The sequence below is a fragment of the Ambystoma mexicanum genome, chromosome 9, assembly GCF_040938575.1.
Source record: "Ambystoma mexicanum isolate Mex_15411 chromosome 9, UKY_AmexF1_1, whole genome shotgun sequence".
In the NCBI taxonomy this organism is placed as follows: Eukaryota; Metazoa; Chordata; class Amphibia; order Caudata; family Ambystomatidae; genus Ambystoma; species Ambystoma mexicanum.
In genome coordinates this window covers 475,269,782-475,297,389 of record NC_090931.1, presented here as the reverse complement: position 1 = coordinate 475,297,389, position 27,608 = coordinate 475,269,782, and the positions used below count along the sequence as shown (strand labels likewise).

The 27,608-nt window shown below is 45.0% G+C and overlaps 1 protein-coding gene across 2 annotated transcripts in view; it reads left to right on the top strand.

Moving 5' to 3' along the window:
* Window positions 1–27,608, top strand: part of NCBP3 (nuclear cap binding subunit 3) — a 552,095-nt gene that overhangs the window by 108,674 nt on the left and 415,813 nt on the right. For both annotated transcript variants that reach the window (XM_069615023.1, XM_069615024.1), the window contains one exon: window positions 4,846–4,971. In XM_069615023.1, coding sequence (XP_069471124.1) covers window positions 4,846–4,971 — 126 coding nt within the window. The remainder of the gene's footprint in view (window positions 1–4,845; window positions 4,972–27,608) is intronic.

The following is a 27,608-nucleotide window of genomic DNA, read 5'->3' as shown; positions in this document are numbered from 1 at the left end:
TCTTGGCCCCTCTCTCTCTCTCTCTCTCTTGGCCCCTCTCTCTCTCTCTCTCTTGGCCCCTCTCTCTCTCTCGTCCCCTCTCTCTCTCTCTCTCGTCCCCTCTCTCTCTCTCTCGGCCCCTCTCTCTCTCTCTCTCTCTCTCTCTCTCGGCCCCTCTCTCTCTCTCTCTCTCTCTCTCTCTCTCTCTCACACACTTCCATTCAAGACTGACCCAACATATGAACACCCACCGAGTGTGGAAAAGGAGACGAGAATAATACTGAGTACCAATAATACCAAACAAAAAGGATAAAGGAAAAGGGGAGCCAATTTGCACTGCTGGGCAATGCAACATAAAAACTCAAAATCTAATAAGAAGCAAGTTATAAAAGCTTCCATAAACAGTAACTTCTATGTAACCAACAATAACCTTCAACAGAATCAGGCGCATTCCATCCAAAGCGCCCCACTTTAAAGCTATAAGCAATTTGGTTCACCCACACGGATCTCATTTCATATGAAGGCCTCACTCCTGCAACCCCCCAGAACATTGTGGTCCGACAGCAAGTGTGCCCAAGTTTGATTAGTCAGTGGTCTCGCTCATCTAAAGAAGTCTTTTCCTCGCGGGGGCCAGAACCACGTATCTGTTTCAAGCCCCTCGGCTTTCTTCTTCTCTCCCTTGGAGTGAGTAATGACCCCTGCCTCTCCTCCGAAATTGCTTCTTGTCTCGGCGTGGACACAGCGGCGTCTCCAGACAGAAGTTCTCCTGCTTCCATCTCCGAGGATATCATGTAGTGTTGTTTGTTAAAGTAAAAAATCAGTTTACAGGGAAACCCCCAGCGGTAGCGGATCTTCTGGGACTGGAGCTATGTAGAAACCTTCTGCAAACGGCGTTGGCAAGCTAAGGTATACGGGGAGAGATCCTGGAACAGTCGAATCAAAGCACCCCGGAATTGTATTGACTCGGATTTTCTGGCCGCCAACATGATTTCCTCCTTTTGATGAAAATAATGAACTCTAGTGAGAACGTCTGGGAGAAGATTTCTCTTCATTTGAACAGAGGAATGCACTCTGTGCGTTCTGTCCAGGGTCAGAGGAAGAAAGGCCTAAAAGGCCACAAAACAGCTCACAGACATAGCTAGGTAGTTCTTGGTCAGAGACTTGCCGTGGAATACCCTGAAGGCGTACGTTATTACGTCTGGACCTATTTTCTAAATCCGCCTGCTTGGCCCAAATTTCCTCCAAATGGTCTTCCACTATTCGCATTCGCTCTGAAAGCACCTCAGTGTCATGTGTTAGTTCGCAGTTAGTATTCTCCAGGTCGCTGACTGTTTTCGAGGCCACCTAAATGGGAAGTTAGTTCCGCTGAGGACCTGGCTAGCGTGTCTTTCGAGGTGGTTATCTCTTCCTTAATTTCACGGGTGATATCTTGTTTAAAGGTCTTCAGCATTTCTGCAAAATCAGCTCTGATGAGCGCCATATCCATAATGGGGTCCGTATTAGGGGCTGGGTGGACCTCTACTGACACTGTGCGGCGCTGGGGAGTGGGAATTGGCTGAGGCGTCAAAGCCTCTATCCCCTGTGTTTGCTCCTTTTGTTTTTAAAAAAAAGTCGCTATAGCAGGGCATTTCTTTGCTTAGGCTCCCGTGAGTGGGGGGCCGAAACCCACCGTCGGGTAACAGGCCGATGACCCCCCTCTCAGGCCGCCGACTCCATCGCTGCAGACTCGCAGCACCCCGGACCTCACAACTCGAACACAACGCCTAGCGAGCAGCGCTTCTCAAATCTCGGCCCCTCGCTCCATCAGCGGTCAAAGGGAGAGAAGAGGGGCCGCACGGAGCTCCGATTTATTTCAGGATTGTGTCCCGCTGCTTTGCCTCGGGTGCCGTTCGCGTTTCCCTCGATTATTTCGCGTCCTGTGGGTGTAACGCTGTTACGGGGCTCGTTGGCGGAGCTCACAGCAGGCACTTCTTCATCGTGCGCCGCCTAGCCATGCCCGACCCAGTGCTTCTTTTTAAACTTTGGGTCTGACAAACTCCATAGGCATCATCTTTACATTGACACACAGCACCTTCAGTGCAGTGGCACAGGTAAGTCTCTTAGATTTCCCAAAGGTTGAATACTGTCTCTTGGTGAAACTACCGTTTCCAAGTGAAGTGAAATTGACTTTATTTACATATTGTAACTTTCTAGACCCAGCACACACTATCTTACCATATGGTGGTAGAGGGGTTACTTAGTATCCCCATTGTCTGGTTTCTCATGTAACATTTTTGTTACCCTTGCTACAATTAATGGCTGGTGGACGTGGATTACTTTTAACTACCATTTTGGGGGGGGGGGGTTACTGCAGGCTGCATTTGCAGCCTGCAGTAAGGCACTCATGGGTGCCCATTTTGTCAAAATGGCCCTGGTCTTCTTTTTTCACCATTTCTTGTTGGAAAGGTCCTTCTTGAGATTTACTCTGCGTGCCAAACCAGGTTTGGTCCCTTTGTTTGTTTTGCCTTTGGCAGGCTCTGGCTCCAGTATGTCTGGTAGGGGTAGGAAGTGAGGGAGGTGCCCGAAACTCCTTGTGCTTAATCACCTTGGTTACAGGAATGCACCCAAAGTTGATTGGCAGCTGGATCTCCGGCAAGGACAATCACCCTGCTGTGTGATTGACAGCTAGGCTGGAATGACTGGGAGAAACCTGCATAAAAGGCGAGGCTTTTTAGCTTGGAAGGCAGAGTCGACCACTGGACGAAGGAATTAAAGAACTTGGAAGAGACGCCTGCTGCAACTCCTGGACCGTTGGTTTGCCCGGTGAAAACCTGCTGCTGTGCTGAAGCTCCGAATTCGCCTCAACAAGAGAAGCCCTGCAAGGACGACTTCTCCCTTTTGAGTTGATGGGACCAATCAACTCCAAAGTAAGCCCGTCTGGACATCCTCTCGGAGCTGTACTGCCACTGCTGCTGCTGGAACCAAAGTGCCAGGGAGAGGAACAGATTGTGTGCGTTGCTTTTAAATCAGACCCGAGCGCCAGGAAGATCCTCCGGGCTTCCCGTAAGCAGGACTGACCAAGCCTGAGCCACCTCAACAGAGTGCTGTACCCCAGAAGCGAAGAAATTCAAGAGTGGTATCCGAGAACCGCAGTGTTGCTATTTGCTGTCAGACGCGAGGAGCTGAAACACAGAAGAACCCCTGACTTGAAATGTGCCCATTGCTGCCACTGACCACCTCATTGCAGAACAGGAGTCCCCAGACGTCTTCCCTTTTGTCCCCATGACTGAGGCGCAGGAACAACAGGATCTGCAGAGCTGCACAGGAACAGATGCCAGCTGGCACCATTTCTTCTAACCACAGTTACTGTAAAGTCTAAGAGAATTTACCTCTTGTTGTGTAGCCTTATTTGATCTCAGTTGAGACCTGTCTTGGTTACCTTGCAGAGTTGCTATAGCTGTGCCCCTCACAAGCCTCCCAGCTTGTGGCCCTTCAAGTGTTCTATTTTCTACAAACATTTGTAAAAACATTGTGCACGAATTTTGATCTACCTGCAAAGAAGAACTTCAGCTCCCATAGACATTGTGCAATTAACATTGGCTGTCCCAGCTCCCTGAGAGACTCTTCTTACCTTTTGACTCTGTGCTTTGGCCTTTTCCCCAGGAAAGGGTTAAACTTTGCCATTGGAAGGTTTTAAAAGTACTTGCCTGTTTGTGAATTATTTCTTAACCTTTGTTTTATTCCTCTCTTATCTTTTACAGCAAACTCGCTATTGCTCTAAATGTACCAGTGATAAATCAATGTCCACAGTGTCTTAGCTATTTAAGTCACCTGAGGGTGTAGGAACTGTCTGTGTGCCATCCACAATGGGTATGTGTTTTGAGGTGTATTATAAGTGGTACATATATTGCGCCCATCTGAAGAAGGCTTATACAACTGACTTTGAAATAAATTAATGATTGTTTTATCAGGAAACCTTGAATGTAAGTGTTTATTTGAATAACTGCTACTGTGAAACTCTGTGTCACAACATTACTGCTTACATTGACCCCGTTTGAGATAAGCCTGGCTGCTCAGCCACACTACCAACCTGCGTAGTTCAGACTTATACCAATAAGGTTGGGTCCCTATTGCCAGGAGGTCAAGGTTATTGTAGTGCACCCTAAGGGTACTGCATACAATCTTCCCTGCTCCAGGTCATTGTACTGATTTGGGAGTATATCCTAGATGAGAAATATATGAGAGGAAGTAGTCCATTAGAAGACCATATTAACTGTTGGGAATTATATTTCTGATGGATGTCCCTCCCACAGGTTCCTCATCGCACTGAGTACCTGACCCTTTTGGGTTGGCTAGTACATCTTGGGTCTGCGCTCTCTCCACATCAGAGTGCTAGGGAAAAATGGTGAAACTGAGGTCACAGGATAAGCAATGTCTCTATTCTGCCCACGTCGTCATGTCCAGCGTGGGGTGCGTAGAGGTTTCGGGCGTAGCTGATGCAGAGCCTCGCTCTGCCCCTGGGACTGGGATATGGTTATGGATGAGTAATCCGTAGGATAAAGATCCATCAGAGTACATTACAGAGAGGTAAGCAATTCGTTTTTTTTCCTTGAAGACGCTGCAAGTCACCTCATTTGGAACCATGGAGTCTGTGATATTGGCAATTGTTCTGCGACTAGTTTTCAACATATTTACCAATGTGATCCTGGAATTATATGCTCAAATGTTTCCATTTACAAAAGCATCTCCTAATATATAGCAAAACACATTTTCCTAGAAGTAGATTGACTTGCTGAGAAAGATTGGTGATTTTAAATGAACTTTTTGTCTCATTCAGTGAGCAGAATGTATTTTACAACTTGTATTAAATGTGTCTTTGTTTTGCAGCAATTCCTAATGTGAGAATGGACACTATTAAGGTTTCTGGAGTGGATGATATGAGCACACATGATGTATTTGCCTATTTTAAAAGTTATCCTCCGGCTCATATTGAGTGGCTTGATGACACCTCCTGTAAGTACAAAGGCAATTTCTATTGCATTTTAGTGAGTAATGAAGCTCTGTGACATTTGTTTGTGTGTCAATATTTATATATTTGGAAACTGATGACCTCAAAATCACTTTCAACCTATACCTTTTTGATGTGCGACTTCGTGAGTGTGTCTTGGGTTAAAATGAATGTTTTACTACTTCTGCAATATCCATGTAGCTGTCAAACCTGGAACTTTACACTATGTTTGCAAAGCTTTCGTTATAAGATAATGAAGTATGTAATTCAAAAACAACAACCATGGAGCCTTATCAAGAGGCAACACCTAGTACTGCTGTCCTTTTCTTTTAGCATCTGAGTAAGTACAAGTGGCAAATTGAGGTTTTGTGGAGGGAGTATTGGAAATTGGTAATTACATGATTTTCCAAAGAGTAAGAGTAGTTCTCATTTTTATTTGTGGTATTTCTAGGCAAGTAAAAAACTAATAGTTTATTGCAACCCAAACACAAAAGTTTTGTAACACATGGTTTCTTTGTGCCCAAGCTGTACAGACCTTATTGACTCTCTTCATGTTAGAAAATGCAAGAACAGAGCTTTAATGTGTGAAGTTCTGCTTAGTATGCCTCTGGTTTGAAAACCTCACAGCACTGCATGCGGCAACCAGCACAGCAATTTGGTTATTCCTTGTTTGTCTTGTGCTGCAAGTATTTACCTAATTTTAGGGAGTGAAACAGACAGACATGTCAATGATTTGGTGGGATGAGTGTAAGGACCAGGTTTCCTGCAGAAAGACACCACGTCTAAATTAAAGAAGATTGGTGTACTGACGTTAACGCATGATATTTATTTTATTTTTATTTATTTTACATTTTTAAAGCGCTCACACAGCCCACGGGCATCGAGGTGCTTTTACATGAATTGTTTTTTGTATTTTAATTGTGTAATGTTTTTGTCTTAGTTGCGTATTTATAACGCGCTTACACAACTGGAGGTTTCTAAGTGCTGACCCAGGGGTCGACCCTGCATTGCTTTGTGTCGTCTTGCTTCCAAGGCGTGCACGTTGCCGCTGAGCTGTACTCCCATAGTTGTAGGCCACCTGACCAAAACCTCTTTGTATATTTTTAGGGTAACATTTAGTCTGGGGTGAAATATCCAGCCCTAAATGGTTGCAGGAAAGATCTTATCCAGATTTGAGACAAATGTACTAAAATGTTTTCCCCTCAGTGCATAACATTTTGGATTACACTATAGGGTGGTCCTCACAAACACATGACAACAATTCTCTGCATGCAAAGAACCAGCTCTTTTTCTTATAATTTAATTAGTGGGAGTAGATTGAATCTAAATCTTAAAAATTGCATTCTCCAATGTGTATTCGGAAATTGGTTTAAATGTAAAGCTAGGCAACCTAGTTTTTTTCTCCTCAGGTGCAAAGTCAAGATATAATTTGTATCCTAAAATGGAATCCTGCATAATTAACCGTTCAACATCACACAATTACTTTTTCACCAATGCTTGATTGATGTGCAGAGTTTCAGATGTGATGTCCTGAACATCCTCGCAATGCACCCAGAATTCATTGCAAGCCTTGGAGGTTTGCTTAGTTGCTTCTTTCCGAAGAATATCACCTAATGTTAATGGGTCTTGTACTACGTACTGTTGGCACTTACGTGGTCTCATGTCGTTCTGGCGGGCTACAATGGAAGGAGGGTTGCAGTGTTTGTTAGTGGGGTAGAGAGGGATTAGATCAAGGGAGCTTTGATGTGCTGAGAAACGGTACGGAGATACCAGTTACTGAGCATTGGTGCGTTTTCAGTTTGTAGCCGTCGTGTGAATTTGAGGTGTCGTATGTGGTTTGTTTTCATTTCCAGTCTGGTGTTGTGAACAGCGTGCGGTTTGTGGTGTGGTAGAGGTATGGTTGTGTTTAGTTCAGAGTTTGAGGGTGCGTATGCAGAAAGGTGAGTTTTTAGTACGGTTAGTGCAATACATTCCCTACACCCAACAATCCATCTGAATGCGATTATATTACCCACCCCCAACAGTTCATTCAAGTGCAATGCATTTACCACCCCCAGAAATGCATTCAATTGAGACCCATTCACTGTCTCCAACATTCCATCCAACTGTGGCACTGTTTCCGCCACCAAACGGTCTGTCTACATGCAATGCATTTCTCAGCCCTACAATCTGTTTCAGGGATCCTAACACAGCATGATACATATATTCCAAAGTGCCTGTCTCTGGACGCAGATGGGAGCATAAGGTTTAGCTATATTATTAAACCGGATGCAGAAAGTGGCTAACCTGCATGTACAGGCTAAGTGTTGAAGTGGCTAATGTACACAGTTAGGCTACATGCCGTATAGGCTAGCCTATATGAATTGTCTGACTGCAGTTTGGTATATGCTATCAGATAATTAGAGTGGATGGTTTTTCTGGAGTATGTTAATGGTTGATGGTGTGGGGTTTAATGATATCACCAGCACATGAAAGGAAAGGCCATGTTAGGCCTCCTGTGCGAAATGCATGCACTTGAAGGAAGGGCATGCTGGCAGAGTGAAAAGCTAACCTTAAAACTGCAATCCTGCTAAAGATGCCTAGCAAATCCAAATATATGTACTTCTGCAGATGGCATAAGAAAGATTTGAAAATCAAAAGCACACTGTTGACTGAGAGATAAACGCAGCAATGTCATTGAAACTGCCACACATCAAAATGCTGTGCACCCTAAGTTTAAATAGGTGGGCCTTGCAGATGAAATTCAAAGCCATGTGAATATCTTTCTTTTCGGGTGATAAAGACCCACTGTTCAGCACAAAAACAGACAGCAGATAGATAAAAATGTATTTGTGAGTGACCAAAATGAACATCAGCCCTTCACTTAACGTTGCCACATTAATAACGATTGCTGTTTACAAAGTAAAAGAAAGACTCTGAATTAGCCAACATGACATTTCTAATGGACCATGGGGCTGACTGCAACACAGAGATTCAAAACAAAAGTCCCCCCACTGCTGGTTTTGCCCAGGCCTTCCCAGTTGATAAGCAATTGCTTTGAACTTTTTCAAGCCCAAGCAGAAGGATGTGACCAGAGCGTGACAAGAATGTAGTGGTTGGCTGTATAAACGAAGATATGATATGATGTGACATTTACAATGTGCCTATACACAAGTGTTTCAAGGTGTGACGAGGCAAGGAAGGGGGAACAGAGGGAAGAAGACAACGATCTTACTAGGCCAGGTGTCATTCAGATCGCTCAAGGGAAAGGGGAAAAAGAAAAGTGCGTGGGGGACAGAGGGGTTGGTGGGGGAGGGGAGAGTGCAGTATATGGGATAATAAAATAACACAAAATACATAAAGAACGGCCAACTGGTGGCAAGTGCAGGGTGAGTGCAGGCATAAGTGCTGGTATCCAAAATTGGAAAAAAATGTGGACTAAAATCCCGACTTCACTGGGGAATGACATACAATTAAGAAAGATCTAATCTTTGCTGTCTCCCTTAGCACAGCTTTTGGGCCCCAGTAGTGTGATTGATTGTTTTATTGCAAACCTGAATCAAGAGCCTAATGCCCATGCCTGGACCACATGGTTTCAGGGAATGAGGGCAAGAGGCAAACATGTATGGACTTCCATTTAAAATGTCTTTTTATCCAATTACTGAGATCATATTAGTTACAGATTTGTGGCTGGTGTCGTTTTAAAGGTAATTTCAAGGTGATTATGTTGCAAATAAAGTCATCCACATGCGATTTTTGGGACTCTGGTTATAAGTGAAAAGGTGTTTCTAGCTGCCCCGAAAATTGTAGAAATCTGAAATTTGAGGTGCTAATGACTTATTAAACTAGAGATCTGTTTATGAAGAGAGAAAACACCCATGAGTCTGAGTCATGTCCCAGTAGTGTCTTCCTAGCGCAGTTCATTCATTAGACATATTCATTTAGAACATCACAGTGAAAGGTGATTTTAATCAAGTAGTCATAAATTAACCTGATCCTGTGGCATCGCAGAAACTTAACCCGACACACCTCGGTCCCTTCACCACACCGTGTGTAACATCGGCGATCAAGAAAAACAGGGGACAAACACTCCCTTCTTCACTTGTTCAGCGTTGCATTTGGGGCCATAGGCGTCAAAACATGTTGAGGCTCAAAGCACAGGGAAGGCAGATAACCGTACTGTTAATTAACACCAAGAACAGCCTGACAACAGAAATGGAACAGGTACTCGCCAAGTATGCTTTGAAGCAGTGGCTCAGATGCCTGAACTCAAAGCAAAGCACACCCCTTACTTACCATGTATAGTTTGTCGACAGGGGAACCGTGAGCCAGGAATGGAGCCTGGCATCCCTAATCGAGGCTGAAACTGCTTACAAACTCTGTGAATCACTTTTCCCAAGCACGACGACGAAACAATCCCGGGGGCCAGCGTTACTTAATAGTCTTGGAGAGCCGCGCGTTGTCAGAAATGGTGACCAAAAAGGAAATGAAAGAAGGCCCGTCTAATGAGCCGCAACTATACTGTGATGTAGTCTGGAAGATCTCTAAAGCACAGTCGCCATCTTGGGAGGTTGCCTAACAAGGCTTGTGGCCTCTGGTATCCTTAGATGTTGTTTGCACAAAAGTCCAATGGCAGCACCAACACACATTCAAGTGGGCAGATCCGCACCTACCCCATCAGGCACACGGAATTCCCACTGTTGTAGAACTCGGCATGGTACTGCCATTGACACAGGGGCCATCCAGGCATGGATGCAGTCACAGTTACCACGGCTCAATTGGATCAAGAAGTGTAATGATCTCAAGCAGAAAAACTGCTATTTAAATGAGCATGTTTTACTGTAGCATTCAAGATGCAGACCCGCAGAAACTGCACCACTTTTGTCACCCCAGGAGAGTCTAGTTTGGATGGCGGCAAGGCTTCTCTTTTGTGAGGACATTTTTTCTGTTAAGGCTGACACATCTTTAGCCAATTGGGCAGCAATGTTGTAGTTTGTGCGCACATTTAGTTGTTCCGGTTTAGCACTCTGGCTTCACAATCCGGCTCTTCCAATAGTCTTTCAGTGGTAGCTTATGCTGCAGACACTTCCTGGGATGTCTCTGAGGCAGTAAGAGGCGTTGCTTTGTCCTTTGAGTGTTCAGCGATCTTGCATTTCTCTATCAGCTCGATCGGGTTTTGTGCTATGCATCGCTCTCTTCCTCTTCTGGATTGTTTGAATCAGCTTGCGTGTTCTTTTATTTCCTTATGGTGCTGTTGTTGTGCAAATTTTCTGTTTTTTCGCTTTCAATGGGATTTGCAGAACAATCCACCAACAGGGGCTTTTGCCCTTGAAGAGTGTCTTGTATTTCATTGAAGGCTTCTCTAAGTGAGGAGAAGCATTTACGACATTCTTTTGCTCAGAGTTGGGTCTTATTGCTGAAGCCCCGCTCAGAGGCTGTGCTCGAACACTTGATGGTTCAATTGAGGGCATAGTGGCGGGTTTTCATGTTGTACGTAGTTTTCAGATAAATTGAATGCAGAGTTTTGTCGTTGTGAATAGTTACTCAGCATAGGCTGTGATGGTTTTGGCGTGTTTTCTTTTAAGTGAGCGAGTTATTTCCTCTTTCACCAAAAGTAAACCTATATGAGGCAAGAGGGAATGATACCAACGAGCGATTCCTCAAATCAGGTGAATAACCTTCAGTTAGCAAACAACGTGCGCTTGTGGCCAAGGTTTTTTTTATAAGGGGTAGATACTCACTGCTACTGCTCTTTCTGGACCATTAATCAGTCTAGCCAAAGATTTGCTTTTCAAATAAATGTCATATTTTAATATCAATATAACATGGTTAAAAATTCATAGCAAAAAAATGACATTGCGACAATTCATTTTGTGTAGTCCCAGTACAAAAGGACACAGAAAATACAGACGCATGAGAAAGAAAGAGAAGCAAAAAAAAATCTTATTTTGCGACTTGTCACTACTAAAGTGGCTAGTGCTGTGTAAACTCAAATCTAGATACCTTCACTCTAAAACACTAGTCACCTATCACACCATTCACACCATACTTATCAAACGCATTTCATAACATTTGTATAAAAAAAATCTAAAATCACCCAACATGTTTCTTTTCTGATAATCTTGTTTACATGAATCTAAGGAAATTCATCAGGGGTTTCTTATTGTGTCAAGCACCTCTGTCCTACTGTGACAAAAACAGCCCAAATAACAATGTTAAGTTGTGATTCATAAACCGCCTGGTTTAGCTTTACGTCTTGAAGTTTCAGTCTTCTGACGTGTCATCTACAGATATTCATATCTTCCCCTATAACAAAAACAGACATTGAGAATTAAGATTCATATGTTGAGGAGACACAATCTCTTTTCAGTAGCATTTCTTGTCACATCGGGAATACTACATGTTATTTACTTGCACTACACGTCCCTTAAAGCAGACTGTTAGTGCCTACTCCCCATTTTACCCCGGGCCCGATCGACTTGCCTTCGATCTTGTGTTGAGCCATGGCTTAAAATTGTCCTATGAATTTTACTACACAAACAGCATATGTATGCTTGTTTGAGCAGTATTTATCAATGTGTATCGTGATCTGCATCTTACCCACGCCCTCCTCTCTTTAGAGATCATGTTACCAGACAGCTTTATCCTCAAAGATTTCCCAACAGGCAAGGGCCGCTTAACATAATTCTTCAGTGTGCACTTTCATTCTTCGCTTATTTTCCCTCTGGTGGTGAAGGACCGTTGGTTGTGGAAGTCCCTTCTGTATTTTTCAGTCACCGAGGCTATAGCTTGAGGGGCCAACAAGAAAACAACACATCAGCTCGATCTACTTTTTATGGGGTGAACCCACCCATTGTGCATCGTACTCCTGTAGAGTTCTTTTGTCTCTGCAAGCTACCGCTTCTTGCCACAAGAAGTATTCAGACATACAGTGGCAGCCGGGACGTTATCTACTACGTCGTGGTTTGGCTGGTAAGCTCTCTGAGCTATGAACTTAGTTTGCTCTATTTTTTCGCAGCTTCTTTACAAGTTCTTTGGTTCTTTATGGGCTGGTGTGTCGTTAACTAGCCATCTGCGGGGAGGCAAAAAAATAATAATTGACCCGTATTAAAGGGTGGCTGTGTCAGTGCGGATAGACCACACTTAGGGGCAAGGTGGCGCCACATTTGTGTCTTCCCACTTAGCTCTAATTACCTATATTTGCCGCCCTCCACCATGCTCATACTCGTTGGCAGCTCGTCCGTGTCTGCAACGGTAGTTTTGGGACCTCTCAATGTCGTTCACTCTGCGAGGCGTTCTAGTGTCACCGGGGCTGCCCTTCCCGTCTCCGAAAGCGGCCTGGGATGTGGATTCCGTTTCACTACGAAAAAAAGTCAAAAGGTGTATTTAACGTTTGGTCTGAGACTAGCGGCAATGACAGCACCTCAGAATAAATGTAATGCACTAAGCATCCGTATGGACCAGGGTCTTTTCTCACACTAATATGGAGCTGCGGCTTAGCCCAAAGAGCAGGCCCTCGATGTTACCTGTACTGTTTCCAAAACGCTTACCGTAAGTGAAATTATGCAAGGATCCTTGCTAGGAGAAAAACGCAGCCCACGTCTGATTAGAGCCGCGGGTCACTTGTTTTATGGGCTTTACAGTTCAATAAGCCCACTCCTGATTGGGTCATCTTCCGGTAGACTTTCTGTGGTCTCAAACGTGGTACCAGTCCTCTTTCTACTTCTTTTGTTTCTTTGGTAACCTCGCAAACTATACAGAATGTCTGTCAACACCCCACACAGCGATATAAATGCTTAGGCACCCCATTCAGTCTATCTCACCAGGCCAATTGAAATTGTGGCGAGATCAGATTTCTCAGCAAAATCCGCCAACTTGTCACGAGTTTGTGATTACATACTGTAGGTTCTAAATTGGAATTGTCTGCTTTCTATGATTTTTATTGAAAGGACCCTGTGACCTGACATCACACTGCTCTTAGATTTTGGATTATCCTTTCGGGTACTAACTCCTAGACCCATCGACCTATGCTGTCCAATCAATTTTCTCATTGAGCCCTATCACCGTGCTATTGATGAACTGTTCTTTCCTTAACATTAATTTTGTCTCGATTACTGTCCTGCTCCGGTCTCAGTTTGTATAATACGGACCACTTTCACATCAGAAGAGGATGTTCAATCAACCGGCAGGAGTGTTCTCACCCTTATTAATTGATTTCAGATTGCATTGATTTATACGTCTGTCCGCGGGGATCAAAGGGCTTCGCCCTGCAGGCTCCTCTCAGCGCACAGTCAAACCGGTGTGGTGAGTGGTAGACGGTTCAGGATAATCAAAGACAATCGAAGGGATTCGGTACCTCAGGAAGCTCACTTCATACAATACGACGTTGCAGTACTTAGTTTGTCGACTAGGGATAGGATCTCGGCCTGTCTTCCAGGATAGTAGACTAGGCAGCAGGTGGGGGTCGATTGGGGGTGGCCCCAGCCACAGCCGCTCACCGCTATCTGCCAACTGCTCACTTAACGCCACTTCACGGGTAGTTGTGGGTTTTAGGCTGACTTGGACGGGGGTGGAGCACAGCGTTTCCAACAGGATTAAAGGTGCAGTAACTTGTCTTCCTTTCCGCTCCTGATACAGTTCAGTAGAATGATTGATTGTTTATTTATATAGTGCCCATTCACAATGTGTTTCAAAGCACTTCAAGGAGGGAGGGAACATAGGAAAATAAATTTACATTCAATTAAAGTCCTCGAAACAGTACAGAATGTGAAAAAATAACTATCGTAATAGGCCTGACGACATTTCAGATAGTGCAAGTGCATAGAACAAATAAGGCAAAGAGGGAAGGGAAAGGAGAACAAAACAAGCAGTAACATTACTATGCCTGATGACAATTGATGTAGTGCAAGAGGTAAACAGGAGGAGGGGTGGGAGGGTTGACGGGGGGGGATATGAGTGGGGAGAAAGAGATGAAAAGACATGCTACAGTACAAATTTGCCAGCAGCAAATTAATAGAGCAGGGGGTGAGGGGAGGGAGGAGGAGACAAAGGGGTGGGGGGAGGAGGGACAGACAAGCTGCTATGAGAAGTCACAGGAACAAATGATAAGAGTAAGTGCTAAGTGGGGGGAAGAATGAGAGGAGGGAGAGGAGTAGGAAAGTGGCAAAGAGGGGGGTAGGGGAGGGGCAGAAGGCAATTCAAGGGGGGCACAGGGGTTCACAGACCTAATGGGGGGGTATGGGGCAGACCGACACTCACGTGGGCGGCGATCCGGCGTCCCGTGGTGGACAGGGGTAGACAGGGCCTTCGTTGTGGGCCTTAGGTGGTGTGGCCGGCTCCCGCCTCCCGGTTGCAGCCATTGGCTTAAGGGCCAAAGGCAACCAATGGGAAGGGGGGGGGGCGGGAGCTGGTCCAGCAGCAGGAAGCAAATACTGCAGCATTTTTCGGCAAGAGAAAGGTACGGCCATCTTGAAAGGCCAAACAAAGCATGGAATCGGCAGGCAGGGTAAAATGCATTTCAACGCAATGCCGCATGTCAAAGGCGCGGAGAGCACATGATGATAAAATCAAGCAAGGTACAAAGGCACGATTCAAATCGTGAAATTACCGGCTCAAATTCAGGTCGCTGACCGCCGCACCACAAAATGCAATCCAAGAAGCAAAACTAAACAAGCAGCAGAGTGTCGGCGCTCATTTATGCACGCCCCCACTTTCCTAATGGTCTTGCCGATATAAAGGAGGTCACAAGGACATTTAATAGCATAGATCATGTTCTTGGAGTGGCAGTTCGTAAATAGCTGAAGCTGCCATTTAAAGGTTCCATGTTTAAATACAGTGGCTTTTTGCGTAAATTGGCTTATGCTGCAAATGCCTCATGGAAAATGTCCCATGATAGGTATACATTCACGGGACCACATAGCTTGTAAACTGTTCTGGACTGAATTGATGTTGCCGGTATGCGAGAATGAACCAGTTTGTCCCTTATGTTTTTACCCCGCTTGAGTGCAAATAGTGGGGGGACCTCCAGTGCAACCAGTGCTTACCACAAAATTCCAATGTTTGCAGATACATTGTTTGATGGATGTAGTGTGCTTCGAAAAGGTGGTGGCACAGCCAATCTGGTTAGAATCTGTTTGCTTCAGTTTTAGGGTCAAAAGTGAGGCAAACAGATCTCTTGATCAGTTTGTGTGGGTATCCCCTGGCTGATAGTTTTGCGCCAGCTCTTATTTACATGTTAATTCGTGTCTGGCCCTTCCATAATCTCGACAGCCACGATCAACAAAAACTATGATCATTTCCACTAAACTACAATTATATGCTACTACTCACATGACACGAACACCTATGATACTTTCCCAGGTTCCTTTTATCATCAAACTCTTCACCCGTAACTATAAAACATGACGCAACTATACCAATTACCTGTAGTATGCGCAACTCTATGAGATCTGCCACTTACTACGCAACCCTCTGCTCTAATGCAGATGTGCCACCGCCTACCTTCTCCCTATCTGATAATTGTACCTAAAATCTAAGACTACTATGGCCAATCTCCCTTCACCTCTTGCGGGTGCATCATATGCACCATAAAAATGATCCCTCCGACTCCCTTGCGCGTTCATGCAAGGCTAAACTCGTGTATCCTTTTATGAGAGTCTTCGCTCCTCTCCACCTCAGTTTCTTCCTTTAAAGGCTTGCTCCCTGTTGGAGCGAGGGCAGTGCACTGAACAGGCGGACCTTCTGAAACTCGGCGTCCACGCACCTCCTCGATATTTGAGGGGTTGGTCAGCCTGTGCTATCCTGCACCCTCCCCACACACCCTGGGTACAGCTGGAGTACTCGCGCCTGGTCGGGTATGCTGATATATCTCGCTGTGTCCTCCAAAAATGTGTCGGGTCGCCTCAGAACTCGCCACTAAACAATTACAAAAGTAATCAAAAAGGAGTAACAGTTTTATTTCGGGATCCCACCAGACACAGCTGGGACAACTATATACAAACAGAATGTACAACAGAACTACATGAAAAGATGCTGTTGAGGAAACGCCCCTAAATCAAAAGCTTTTATAATTAACACTAGGCGTTTAGCAAAATTAAAAGTTTCCCCACACGTAGCTGATTGGTGACTGCATATTACTCCCCTATGAATGGACATACATTACTTTCAGTGATTGGGTCCCGCAGACCTTGCCACACCATCCATGGCTCCCACTGTGACGTCACAGTCCAACGCCCATTTCCCACATTGTAATGCCAGTTCATTGAAGCATTTGAGATGACGAGCAGAACTTTACTCATCTGTCCCGGTCATCTCATCAGAACCTCACCACCCTGTCACTATCAGAGCCTTGAACCAAGAGCAAGTCACCATGTAAGTGTATCACATAAAGAACTCTTCAACCATCTTCCCTGGCAGAAATGTGTACAGGGGCAATTTGAACCCGCCATGGGCTTTTTGAAACCGCCAGTAGATCAGGCTTAGTAAATTAAATATGCTGAATTATAAAATAGTTTTGTATTCATTGCCTTTCGACAGGACATGTGAGCTTTGCTTTGTGACCTCGAAAGTAACATTAGTTTTCTTCCTACCATGCCATCCTGGGATTCACAATGAGCTACCAGCCGGTGCAGCCTCTGAACAAATTAATGAAACAAGCACGTGTTTCTGCAAAAGCATGCTTTGGAGCCTATATACTGCGCCTCAGCCGGATACTAATATTTTTTCTACTAACCTGTCACCCATCTTTATCATAATTTTTTTAATTGTGAGACACTATTATTTGGGCATTCTCCAGCCTAATTTGAATTTGCAGTATCGCTATCAAAGAAGCTCACTCCCCCTCAGAGCACTACTCCTGCAGCTTCTTTTTGCTGTGTTGGAATTGCATTTTTCTCACAGGGGACTGCTGAACTGCGTCTCAGTTCCCACAAGATGGCGGCTCAAAGCTTAGACAAGCAAAAGGATTCCAAAAGTGACAGTTACATGCACTGGTGAGGCTTTGTCGGAGGCATCTCTTCAGTGACGTATTTCTGATGCTTCCATTAGTTCCCTGCAACAGCGTCTGCCTCTAGTTGCTTTGCCCCCACTGTTAGCAAGGATGTTTTCAAAAGGGTGGACTGGTCCCTTGGGGCCGCTCTTTGTGCTACTTCCTATCTTATAGGACCTAATCCCTTTAGTACTCTTTCAATCTTACTACTGTGCCAGTCTACTCTATGGCCTTCCAACTATGCGTTGTCACCTCTCAACAAAGTCCTCAACTTTGCTGTTCGTACCTACTTCAACCGTCCCTGCTTCACCTCCACCTCCCCAGCTCGTTGTCTGTTGGCCTAGTTATTTATGAGACAGAGGGCAAAGTATAAACTCCTTCTCATCTTCAAAACCATACACAGCCTTGACAAACCATACCTATTAGCCCATCTCGCTGTTAGGAAATATTTCTCTTTTAGCAACTTTCCCTACATATTCGAAGGACCCCCAAACATTTTGCTTTTGTTTTTAACCTGTCCTGCCTTTTTACAGGCCTACTGGTTTTCTTAAAGGGAAACTGAACTGTCCTTTCGAATATCAATACGGGGAAACTTTCCCTTTTATCTTTTGGTAACTTTTTACATTGTACACAGCATCTTACAATGCAGTACAGTGGAGATACTTTTGTATCACCCTGGTGTGACAAATCCCAAGATGTCATCACTTCTCCCTGAGGGGGATCCCCTTCCCATGTGGCCAGGGTGGTGAGGCTGCTAACCGGTAGTCCCACTGTTGGTGATACTCAGCGGGAGGATCTCATGGTGAGAGACTTCCCTCTGGGGACAAGGGAGAACATCTTGGGAGAACGCAGTATGCCAACCCTCCACCCACACCTTCCTGTCGCATGAAACCCAACTCCATATCCCATACTTCCATGTATGTCTGTAAGTCAGAAAATGTAACTACTGAGCCGAGGATGATTTGAGTGGGACGAGGATTTCCCTGCCTAAAATAAACTAAACACTCAAGAAGGTTTTCTGGCTCTCACACTTAAACATACACCAACTTAATAAGGTGATATATGGCAGTTCAGCAGACACAGATATAATAGTTACATTCACAACATAATAACTGTTTCTCCTTCTAATATGGGTGAATTCTCCTTCCCCAGATTCGAGCAGAATTTTGTTCAACAGTTCCAAAAAGGTAAAAGAAATCCTGTTTCACAACAAAGTTCTTGAGTTCTCTTTGTTTCAAACTTGATAACACAAAGTTCCAATTTGTATTCAACCAACAATTCACAAGTGTTCACCAAAGTTTCCTCTTTGACTTGTGACAAAGATCTTGAAACAACCTCTTTTGATCAGTACCGAATGTTTCTTCACTTCCTTGGTTTCAACAAAAATTTCTGTCAGGATATTTATGCACCAGTTCAAAAAACCACTTGTTTGACAATATTAATTATTTCTGCAGCAGTTCATACAACACTTGCTTCAATAATATTAATGTGTCAGGATGATGATGTATTAATCCACAGAAACTCTTCAGGGCTCTTCAACGTCTTCAGGATTTTTAACCAGACCACACCATACCACAGTTGATATGATAGATTATTTATAATGCGCTTAATACCCAGAGGTTTCTAAGCGCCGACCTGGGGATTGAACCTGCGGTGCTCTGTGTCGTCTTGCTTCCAAGGTGAGCAGGTTGCCCCTGAGCTATCCTCCCGAGACAAAATACAGTATTTTAATTGCTTCCACCTGGTTCACTCACTTGCTAGGTCTACTAGAACAAAGCTCTCTGCTCTTGTGTACTCTCCTGCCAGAACAGATCAAAATATTACAACATTATCTGACCTGGTATACTCCCCTGCCAGGCCAGAATAAACTACTACTTATAAGTACTTTTGTAGTAAAGGTTAAACTCAAACAGATTAGCAATGACTTTTGCTCTACTACATCAAATATAGGAAACTCATCAAGGGAAAAAAGAACCACACTGATGCGGTTTGTCACACTTGGGTGTTTGCCACACTCTCTGCAAGTTATGCTCCACTCTCTGAATCTCTTCCTTCTTGTCATTCTTGTTTTCCCATTTCACATTAACCAACTGCTGATAAGGATTCTGTTTCACTTGCACCCTTCTTTGGCTTTGCCAATGTGGGTTTAAGCCGTTTTCTTTCAATACCTCTTTTCCATATGGGCTATACATTTTAACAACAATGAGGTTCTCAAATACCTTCTTTTGCCTTGGGCAATTCAGATTCTTAATTGCTTGGGTATATTTCTCTTTTGGCTTTGGCACTTATAGTTTCTCCTCTTATGAATAGTGCCCTTTTTGGGAAGCTGGCTTTTATTATGGCCCACAATGTCATAGACACATCCCCCCACCCTCCGGAGCACACTCTTGTGCACCCTCTTATTAAGAAACCCCCAGCCCACCCCTCCCTTCGGGCTACCTATCACCCGATCTCTATCACTCCTTACCTGGGCAAACTCCTGGAAAAGCTGGCCAGCTCCCAGCTTAATCTTCACACTCAATCTGTGGTTGTCTCCATGACCATCAGTCTGGCTACAGAGCACCCAGAAGCATGGAAACTGCTCACCTGGACATCCGTGAAGACCTGCTCTCTAACCTTGATTCTAATCTCCCCTCTGTCCTCATCCTACTTGATCTCTCTTCTGCTTTTCAAGCGGTCAACCATGCCATCCTGTTGAACTGGCTCTGTGATAACCTGGGTATCACTGATCAGGCTCTGACCTGGCTGTCTTCTTTCCTCTCTTACTGACCCTCCCAGGTCCAACTTGGGTCTCTCTCTCTCTCGCTCGCTCTCTCTCTCTCTCTCTCTCTCTCTCTCTCTCTCTCTCTCTCTCTCTCTCTCTCTCTCTCTCTCTCTGCCTCTCTCTCTCTCTGCCTCTCTCTCTCTACCTATATCCCCCTCTCTACCCCCCCCTCTATCCCCCTCTATCCCCCCCTCTCTATCCCCCCTCTCTATCCCCCCTCTCTATCCCCCCTCTCTATCCCCCCTCTCTATCCCCCCTCTCTTCTCTCTATTCTCTCTTTTCACTCTCTGGCCAGCCCCCCTTCGCCCTCTTCCTGCTCCTACCTGTGAGGCTAAGAACCTCCAGGTTATCTTCGACTCCTCGCTCTCCTTCTCTCCTCATATTTCCGACGTCTCTAAGAAGTCAAGCTACCAACTGCACCTCCTCAGAGGTATTATTCATGTCCTCTCCTTCCCCCAGAAGCTCACTGTCTCTAGATATCTGCTTCTCTCTAGGCTTGTGTTAGGCAAGATTGTATGCAGTACCCTTAGGGTGCACTAAAACAACCCTGACCTCCTGGCAGTAGTAACCCAAACTTTGGTATAAGTCTGTACTAGACAAGCTGGTCGTGTGGGCGAGTAGCCAGGCTTATATGGTCAATGTGAGCTGTAGGGGAGTTCAGAGGTTCACAATGATAGGTATTCAAGTAGACACAACCACACAGGGTTTCTTGATAAAACAATTATTTATTTATTTACCAGTCAGTTAATGTAAGCCTTCTTCAGAAGGGAGCACTGTAAAACACCACACAAATATACTTCAAAATGATACACTTGCTTGTCCAGAATCAGTAAATACCCATTTGGGATGGCATACAGCAGAGACCTACACCCAAAGGTGACTTCAATTGCTAGGGTGCTCTTGACATTCATGTATTAGTGTTGGCATTCAGAATTTGTTGAGAGCAAGCGAAGAAACAAGATTATTGGAGCAAACAAGATACCACAAATATTTCTTAAGCAGGCAAATACTTTCAGATCCCCCAATAAGTCATTCAGTTAAAACAGGCTAAGCCAACGTCAATTAGCAAGAGTCTATATGGGCTGAAGCACTTCTTTGAAGGTAAGTAGAAAAGTCTTTGCATAATGGTTCAGAAGTTTTTGAAGAAAAAGATGAATCAATGTAGCGCCACAAGCTGTTAGACCTGTGAGTAGTAGAAGATGCAAGCAACTCTACAGCAAGAGCTAAGTTCTCTTAGACTTTGTACAGTACCTTTAAAATGAAGAAAAGATGCAGCAGATAACTTCTGTTCCTGTGCAGCTCAGCAGATGTGTCTGTTCCTGGGCTTCAGTTGTGGGGACAAGAGGGAGGACGTCGGGGACTCCTGCACTGGACTGGGACGGTCAAAACTTGCAACCGGCAAACATCACTCTCAGTAGCTGTCCAGTGTTTCAGCTCCTCGCGTCTACCGCAAATAGCAACACTGCGGTTCCTAGCTGTCGAGATGGACTTTCCCTGTTTCTGGGGTCCCGCACTCTGTTGAGGGGGCTCAGGCTGGGTCAGTCCTGCTTCCTGGGAGTCCGGAGGATCTTCCTGGAGCCCTTGGCCAACTTAAAAGCAACGCACACAAACTGGTGTTCCTCTGCCTGGCACTACGGTTTCCAGCAGCAACTCTGTGGAAATGTAACCAGCTCTGAGATGAATGTCCAGGTGGCTTACTTTGGAGTTGATTGGTCCCACCAACTCAAGGGGAGAAGTCGTCCTGGCAGGGGCTTCTCTGTCAATGCGAACTTGGCGTTTTGGCACTGCAGCAGGGCTTCACCGGCCAAACCAACGGTCCAGGAGTTGCAGCAGGCGTCCTCTTCAAGTTCTTCTTCGGTTCCTTCGTCCAGTGCTCAACTCTGCCTTCCAAGCCAAAAGACTTGCCTTTTATACAGTTCTCTCCCTTTCATTACTTTACATAACTCACTCAGCATGGTGGCTGTCCTTGCCGGACAGCCAGCCGGCCAATCATCACAGAGTGCATTTGGGTCTCCTAGGAGACCGAGCACAGGGAGTTTCGGGCACCTCCCTCACTTCCTGCCTACCCCAGACAGCCTGGAGCCAGAGGCGGGCTTCACTCGTGAATCCCGGCAAAGACAAAACGGAAAAAAGGGACCAAACCTGGTTTGGCACGCAGAGTAAATCTCAAGAAGGACCTTTCCACAAAGAAATGGCAAAAAAAGAGAACCGGTCCATTTTGACAAAAATGGCACCCTTGGGTGCTTTACTGCAGCTGCGAACGCAGCCCACGGTAAATGCACACCACGGTTGTAAAAAACAAAACCACTGTCGCCAGCCATTCAGTGAGGAAAGGGTAACATAAAAAGGTTACATGAGAAATTAGACAAAAGGGGATACTAGGTAACCCCTCGAGCACCCTATTGCAAGATAGTGTGTGCTGGGTCTAGAAAGTTCCAAAGGTAAGTAAAGTGAATTTCACTTCACTGCTCTGGGAAACAGTAGTTTATCCCAGAGCAGATATTTAAACTTTGGGGAAATCTAAGAGACTTCCCTGTGTCACTGCACTAAAGGTGCTGTGTGCCACAATGTAAAAGATGATGCCTATGGAGTTTCAGACTCCACAACCAAAAGAAACAGTGCAAAAATCACATTACAATACATGAGAGAGTGGGAAAAAGGGTTGCACTCTCTCCAGGTTAAAAATATCTAGTCCCCAAAATCCTGCAAAGTTGCTGGGGATCTCTAAGGTAGAGGGAATTGGCACATTTCTGAGAATTCTCCTTAACAGCTTGACTACTGTAACAGCCTCTTTTTAATTCTTCATGCCACTACTCTCTGTCCTCTGCAACTCATCCAGAACAGGACTGGAAGACTTGTCCTCGCCCTGAAGCCCATGGATTGTATCTCTTAGCTCTGAAATCTATCCATTGGCTCCAAGTGGCTGCAAGGATCAAGTTCAAGACACTTTGCATGGCCTACAAGGTCGTCTGGGGTCTGGGAACAAAATATCTCCAGATTTCTCATCTGAAGCATCTTCCTACTCGAGCTCTTCGCTCCTCCAACTCCTTGAGTCAGTCGCTTTTCAGAGCAACACATTGGGGCAGATCTCTCTTTGGCTTGTGCATTTCTCTGGAATAGCCTTGCTGCCTCTCTGGAACATGAGCAGAGCCATCTGCGGTTCCGGAAGAAGCTCAAGACTTTCCTCTTTGCTTCTGCCTTCTCTCTTCCTCTACCTTTGCTGATCTCCTGTCTGATACTGCACTGGTTACCTGGCTACCCTCTGAACCACGGGCCCAGGTCCCTGCCCTCCCAGTTGCACACCTGCACTGCCTCCTAGCAACCCTGCACTTGGGTCTGTATCTGCAACGCTACAGCCCCCCTACCTGCACTTATCTAACACTTGTTCTCTGCACTTAACCCTGCATTGCCACCTGCTGGCTGCACTTTTTTGTTTTCGTTGTTTGCTCCTATGCCCTGAAATTACTCCTCCTCCCCTTCCCCTGGCACTTCTCCCCTTCCTTCTCCCCTGCACTTGAGCAATCTCAATGTCACTGGGCCTAGCAAGATCGCTGTCTTGTTCCCCCTTGTTCCCCTCCCCTGCCTCATCGTGCCTTGAAAAACGTGTGTGTAGGTGCGCTATCAATAAAATATCATACATCATATCCTATGATCAAGTTCTTATTCTGCCATCTGCATTTCATTAAATCATGTTGGTCATAACAGATTAACCTGCTTCACATCAGTTCAGTATTCAAAAGTTTTCCTTCTCTTTACTTTTCTTTGTTACAGTTCACAATGGTAAGTTTAGATTCCTGGGCGTGCCCAGCGGGTGTTTACGGAGCGCTCAAGGGTCACAATGTAACAGTGAACTCATCGGATCTGGCGTGCGCATCCATTCGCTTCTCCTCCAGGTCCTCTGCTCCGGTTTCCCTGTGCAGCCTGGCAACCTCTTCCTGGCGGCTTCCCGTGTCTGCCAATTTCATAGCTCGCTTGCCACTGGTGCTGTAACGACAGTGGGAAATACTGCTAAATAGTGTGCTTTCCACTGCGTAACCTCTGCAGCTGAAAACTAGAGAATAGGAGACCCTCTCGGGACCAGCATTCACTTTACACGCCTCTGTGGTCCCGGCGTCTCGGCTCACAGCTGAGTTATGCCTCTTGTTAGGCAAGAATTGATGTAGTAACACTGTGTGAGACTACACAACACTTGTCTACTTGGTATTAGATAACCCATCTTTTGGGATCAGCCTGTACTACACAAGTTGGTAGTGTGACTGAGCAGTCAGGCTTATCTCAAGAGGGGTAAATGTGAGCTGTAGCAATGAAATTCACAAATGCAAGTAGCCAAGTAACACTTATACTCAAGGTTTCAAAGAGTTCTTTATTTATTTAACATCCATGTTTAAATAAGATTTCTTTAAAAAGAGCAAGATATGTAACAATGAAATATACTTTTCCAGAATCGACATAAATTTAGTGGATACTCTTTAGAGATGCTTTTTACACACTGCCTACACCCAGAGGTGACTTCATTCACAAGGACAGTAAGGGCATTTATATATCACTAGTACGCTTTACAGATTCTGAGGTTTCAGAAAGGAAAGGTTAAAGGAAGGAAACGGGCTTCCAGGGCATGTGAGTATACTTAAATCTTCCAATGAAGTCTAGACAAAAGCTTTCCCAGCAATAACAGTCTAAAAACATGTTATCACCTCTGAGGGCCAGAAAATATCAGTCAATGGGCTAGACGAGTCTGCAGGGAGCCAGGTCAGCCAATGTCAATTGGAGCACAGTCTTTGGAGTTTAGGCACTTCTTAGTAATTAAAAGTAAGGGAGTTTTTTAGAAATCACTTGCAGGGTCACAAGTAGCTACACTTGTGGAAAGCAGAGTTGAAATTAACTAACAAAAGTAGCCACTGCAAGTCTCAACTGAGAAGAGCAAAGCTAACAACACTGAGCTAAGTACCCTAAGTCTGAACAGTACTTCTGGTTTGAAGAAGAGCGGTCCAGCTGTATTCTGTCCTGTTGCAGCGATGCAGATCCTGGGTTCCTGAGCTTGAGTCGTGGGGACATGAGGTAGGACGTTTGGAGGACTCTTGCGCAGTCACTTGGAGGTCGTCGGCAGCTAGAAGCTCTTTTCGGATCAGCAGCACTTCGCGGTTTCAGCGTGCAGTAAACAGTACCACCACAGATCTTGGATAACGGTTGGGCCTGCACTCTGGTGATGGGACTCGCACTCTGGTCGTCCTGCTTCTGGAGGGTTCTTGGTAGACTCCTGGGGATTCTGGTCAGATTGCAGATGTTGCACTCGACCATGGATTTCTCGACCACTGGCACTCGATTCGTGCACCAGCAAAGAAGTACAGCCTGTCGGGGAAGGTGGTCCAGTGGAGTTTGTCTCCGGGTCGTCCCTTCCGGAGCTTCTCTTGTTGATCAGAAAAAGAAGTTTCAGCACAGCAGTGGTCTTCACTGGGCAATTCAAAGATCCAGGAGGATGCAGCAAGCTTCGTTCACGGTTTCTTCGTCGGGTGGTCTTCCCAGTGGTCGACTCTGCCTCTAGTCCCAAGACCCTCGCCTTTTTAAGCCGGTTTCTCCCATTCATCTACAGGCTAGGATGTCACTCAAACAGCAGGGTGGCTGTCCTGAAAGTATAGGCAGGCAGCCAGTCAGGACGGGTTACATTCAGGCACTCCTAGAGACAAAGGGCAGGGGAGTTTTGGGGACCTCCCTCACTTCCCGCCCTTCCATACACACTGGAGCCGGAGGCGGGTTTCAGGACTGAAGCCCATCAAATGCAAAACGAACAGATATAGTATAGAGGAGCTGCAGCGGTATAGAGGAGCTGCAGCGACCTGAGTCCTATCTTTTTGTCCATTCCACTTGAGGAGGTGGACACTACAACTATAAAGACTCCCAGCATACGCGGAGCGTCGCGGAGTGCGGCGAGTGTGTTATCCGTGTTGCCTGGGTGCGCAGGGGCGGAGACGTGTTGTGCTCCACAAACTTTAAATGCGCATTCAAGTGGGCAAATCAACAAACTAGCACTTTATTCCTCCATACTACAATTTAGGTAAGAAAATATTCTTCTATACCTTCCTTTTTGACTTTGTGAACAAATTGTTTCCATAAGTTACTTTCAAACTTGTTTTTACTCGGTTGAGTACGAAACCGGAAAAGTAGCGTTCAGACTGAAGCGACTGGCTGCGACTGCGGGGCTCTGCCCTTTAAGCAGCTGAACAACCTTAACACAAGATTTAAACACAAATAAAGCTCAAAATCAAACTTAGCAAAACCAGCTGTGACTGTGGGGCTTTGCCCTTTGAACAGCTAGAGGATTATTAACCAAACCCAATAACACACAAGCAAAAAGTAGCTGCAACTGTGGGGCAACGCCCTTTGAGCAGCAAGAAGAAAAAAAACATTGCATATTGCACATTCATTTTTGCATGAGTGGCGGATAAGATCGGCGACAGAACCGGTTGAAAAGTCCTTTATGCAATACGACGGTTACTACCTAAGATCAACAATGACAAAAAACACAAAAATTTCAAGTACATCATTAATCCTCAAATCAACACCTAATAAATGTCCAACTGTGACCAACTTAAAAAGAAGATTGCGAAACCAATCAGCAGACTATTGCGGGAAAAAAAACTGTGAAGGGGCGACATTCGTGAGTTCTGTAAGGCAAAGCTTTGCCCCAAAGACCCGGCTATTAAAGCCTGTGATAACATGCCAGCTCCAATACCTAAAACAAGTGACACTACGCCGGCGGAACCAATTCTTAAGATCAATAGTGATTCAACCAATATCTCAATAACAGATGCTCTGACTTCCAGCTGAAAGCAATTGAGTAACAGTAATGCGGCACTAGAAGTTGAACCATGCACTGAAAACATGGAGGATATTCAATCGTCTCCACTGGAGATTCAGGTTAAATCCAACACTGGATTAAGTTTGAACAATCAAAACAAGGATATGTCTAATAAGCAGCTGTCCTTAACAGATACTCACCTTAAACTTTACAATCAAACCGGTCTGGAAATACAAAATGAAGTAACTCTAACGCCAGAAGTCCAACTGGCGCTAGACACATCAAAAAACAGGGAGCCTGAAATCCAAAAAAACAACCAACTACCAGACGAGATGCAAAATGTTCCTCTCTCGCCTATAGCAATCGATCTCGAACATAGGAATGAAGGCTCAAGCACCAACTTGGACAAAATATCAGCTACGGCATTGTCTACCCCAATCTCATCAGGAGAGAATAGCCTATATCATTCACCAAGTTTGACAACTCGGCCCACACAACACAGATGACATCAGTATTCCCAGTAACTGGAGGGAAAATGTCCCCAAGACATAGAGAAATGCCTATCTTGACAAATGAGCCCGCGGATGAAGTCCAATCACAAGGAAAACTGCTTGAAATCACTCTCAATTCAATGTACATGACAGTGGTTACCCTAACAAAATTGTTCGAGACTTTGGATAACAAAATAACACTACTAGCAAAACAATTGGACCAACTTGTAGGCTGCATGAATCAACTAATAACAGCACCTAATTCTCATAATTGGTGCAACAGAAGGCAAATGGATAATGGAAGAATAAAAGAAACAGAATTTATCAACCCCCCCGAAATAAGTCATGTAATTGAGGAAGTTCTGACAGACACTGGAGCAGACAAATCGGTTCAAATCATTGAAAACAGTGATGCTGTGCAACAAGATCAACATAATATCATACACATTGCTTTCACGAAATGGATGCAAATGATGACACGAGCAACCTTCCCAAAATCGATAAACAGCAGTTCAGAATGAAAGACATGAGAAACACGGCTAATGACAGACCCATGACTTATGATTTGTTTCAAAATAAGAATCAAAAGAAAATTTTTGATTTGTAAGAAAAAATCTAAAAACCAA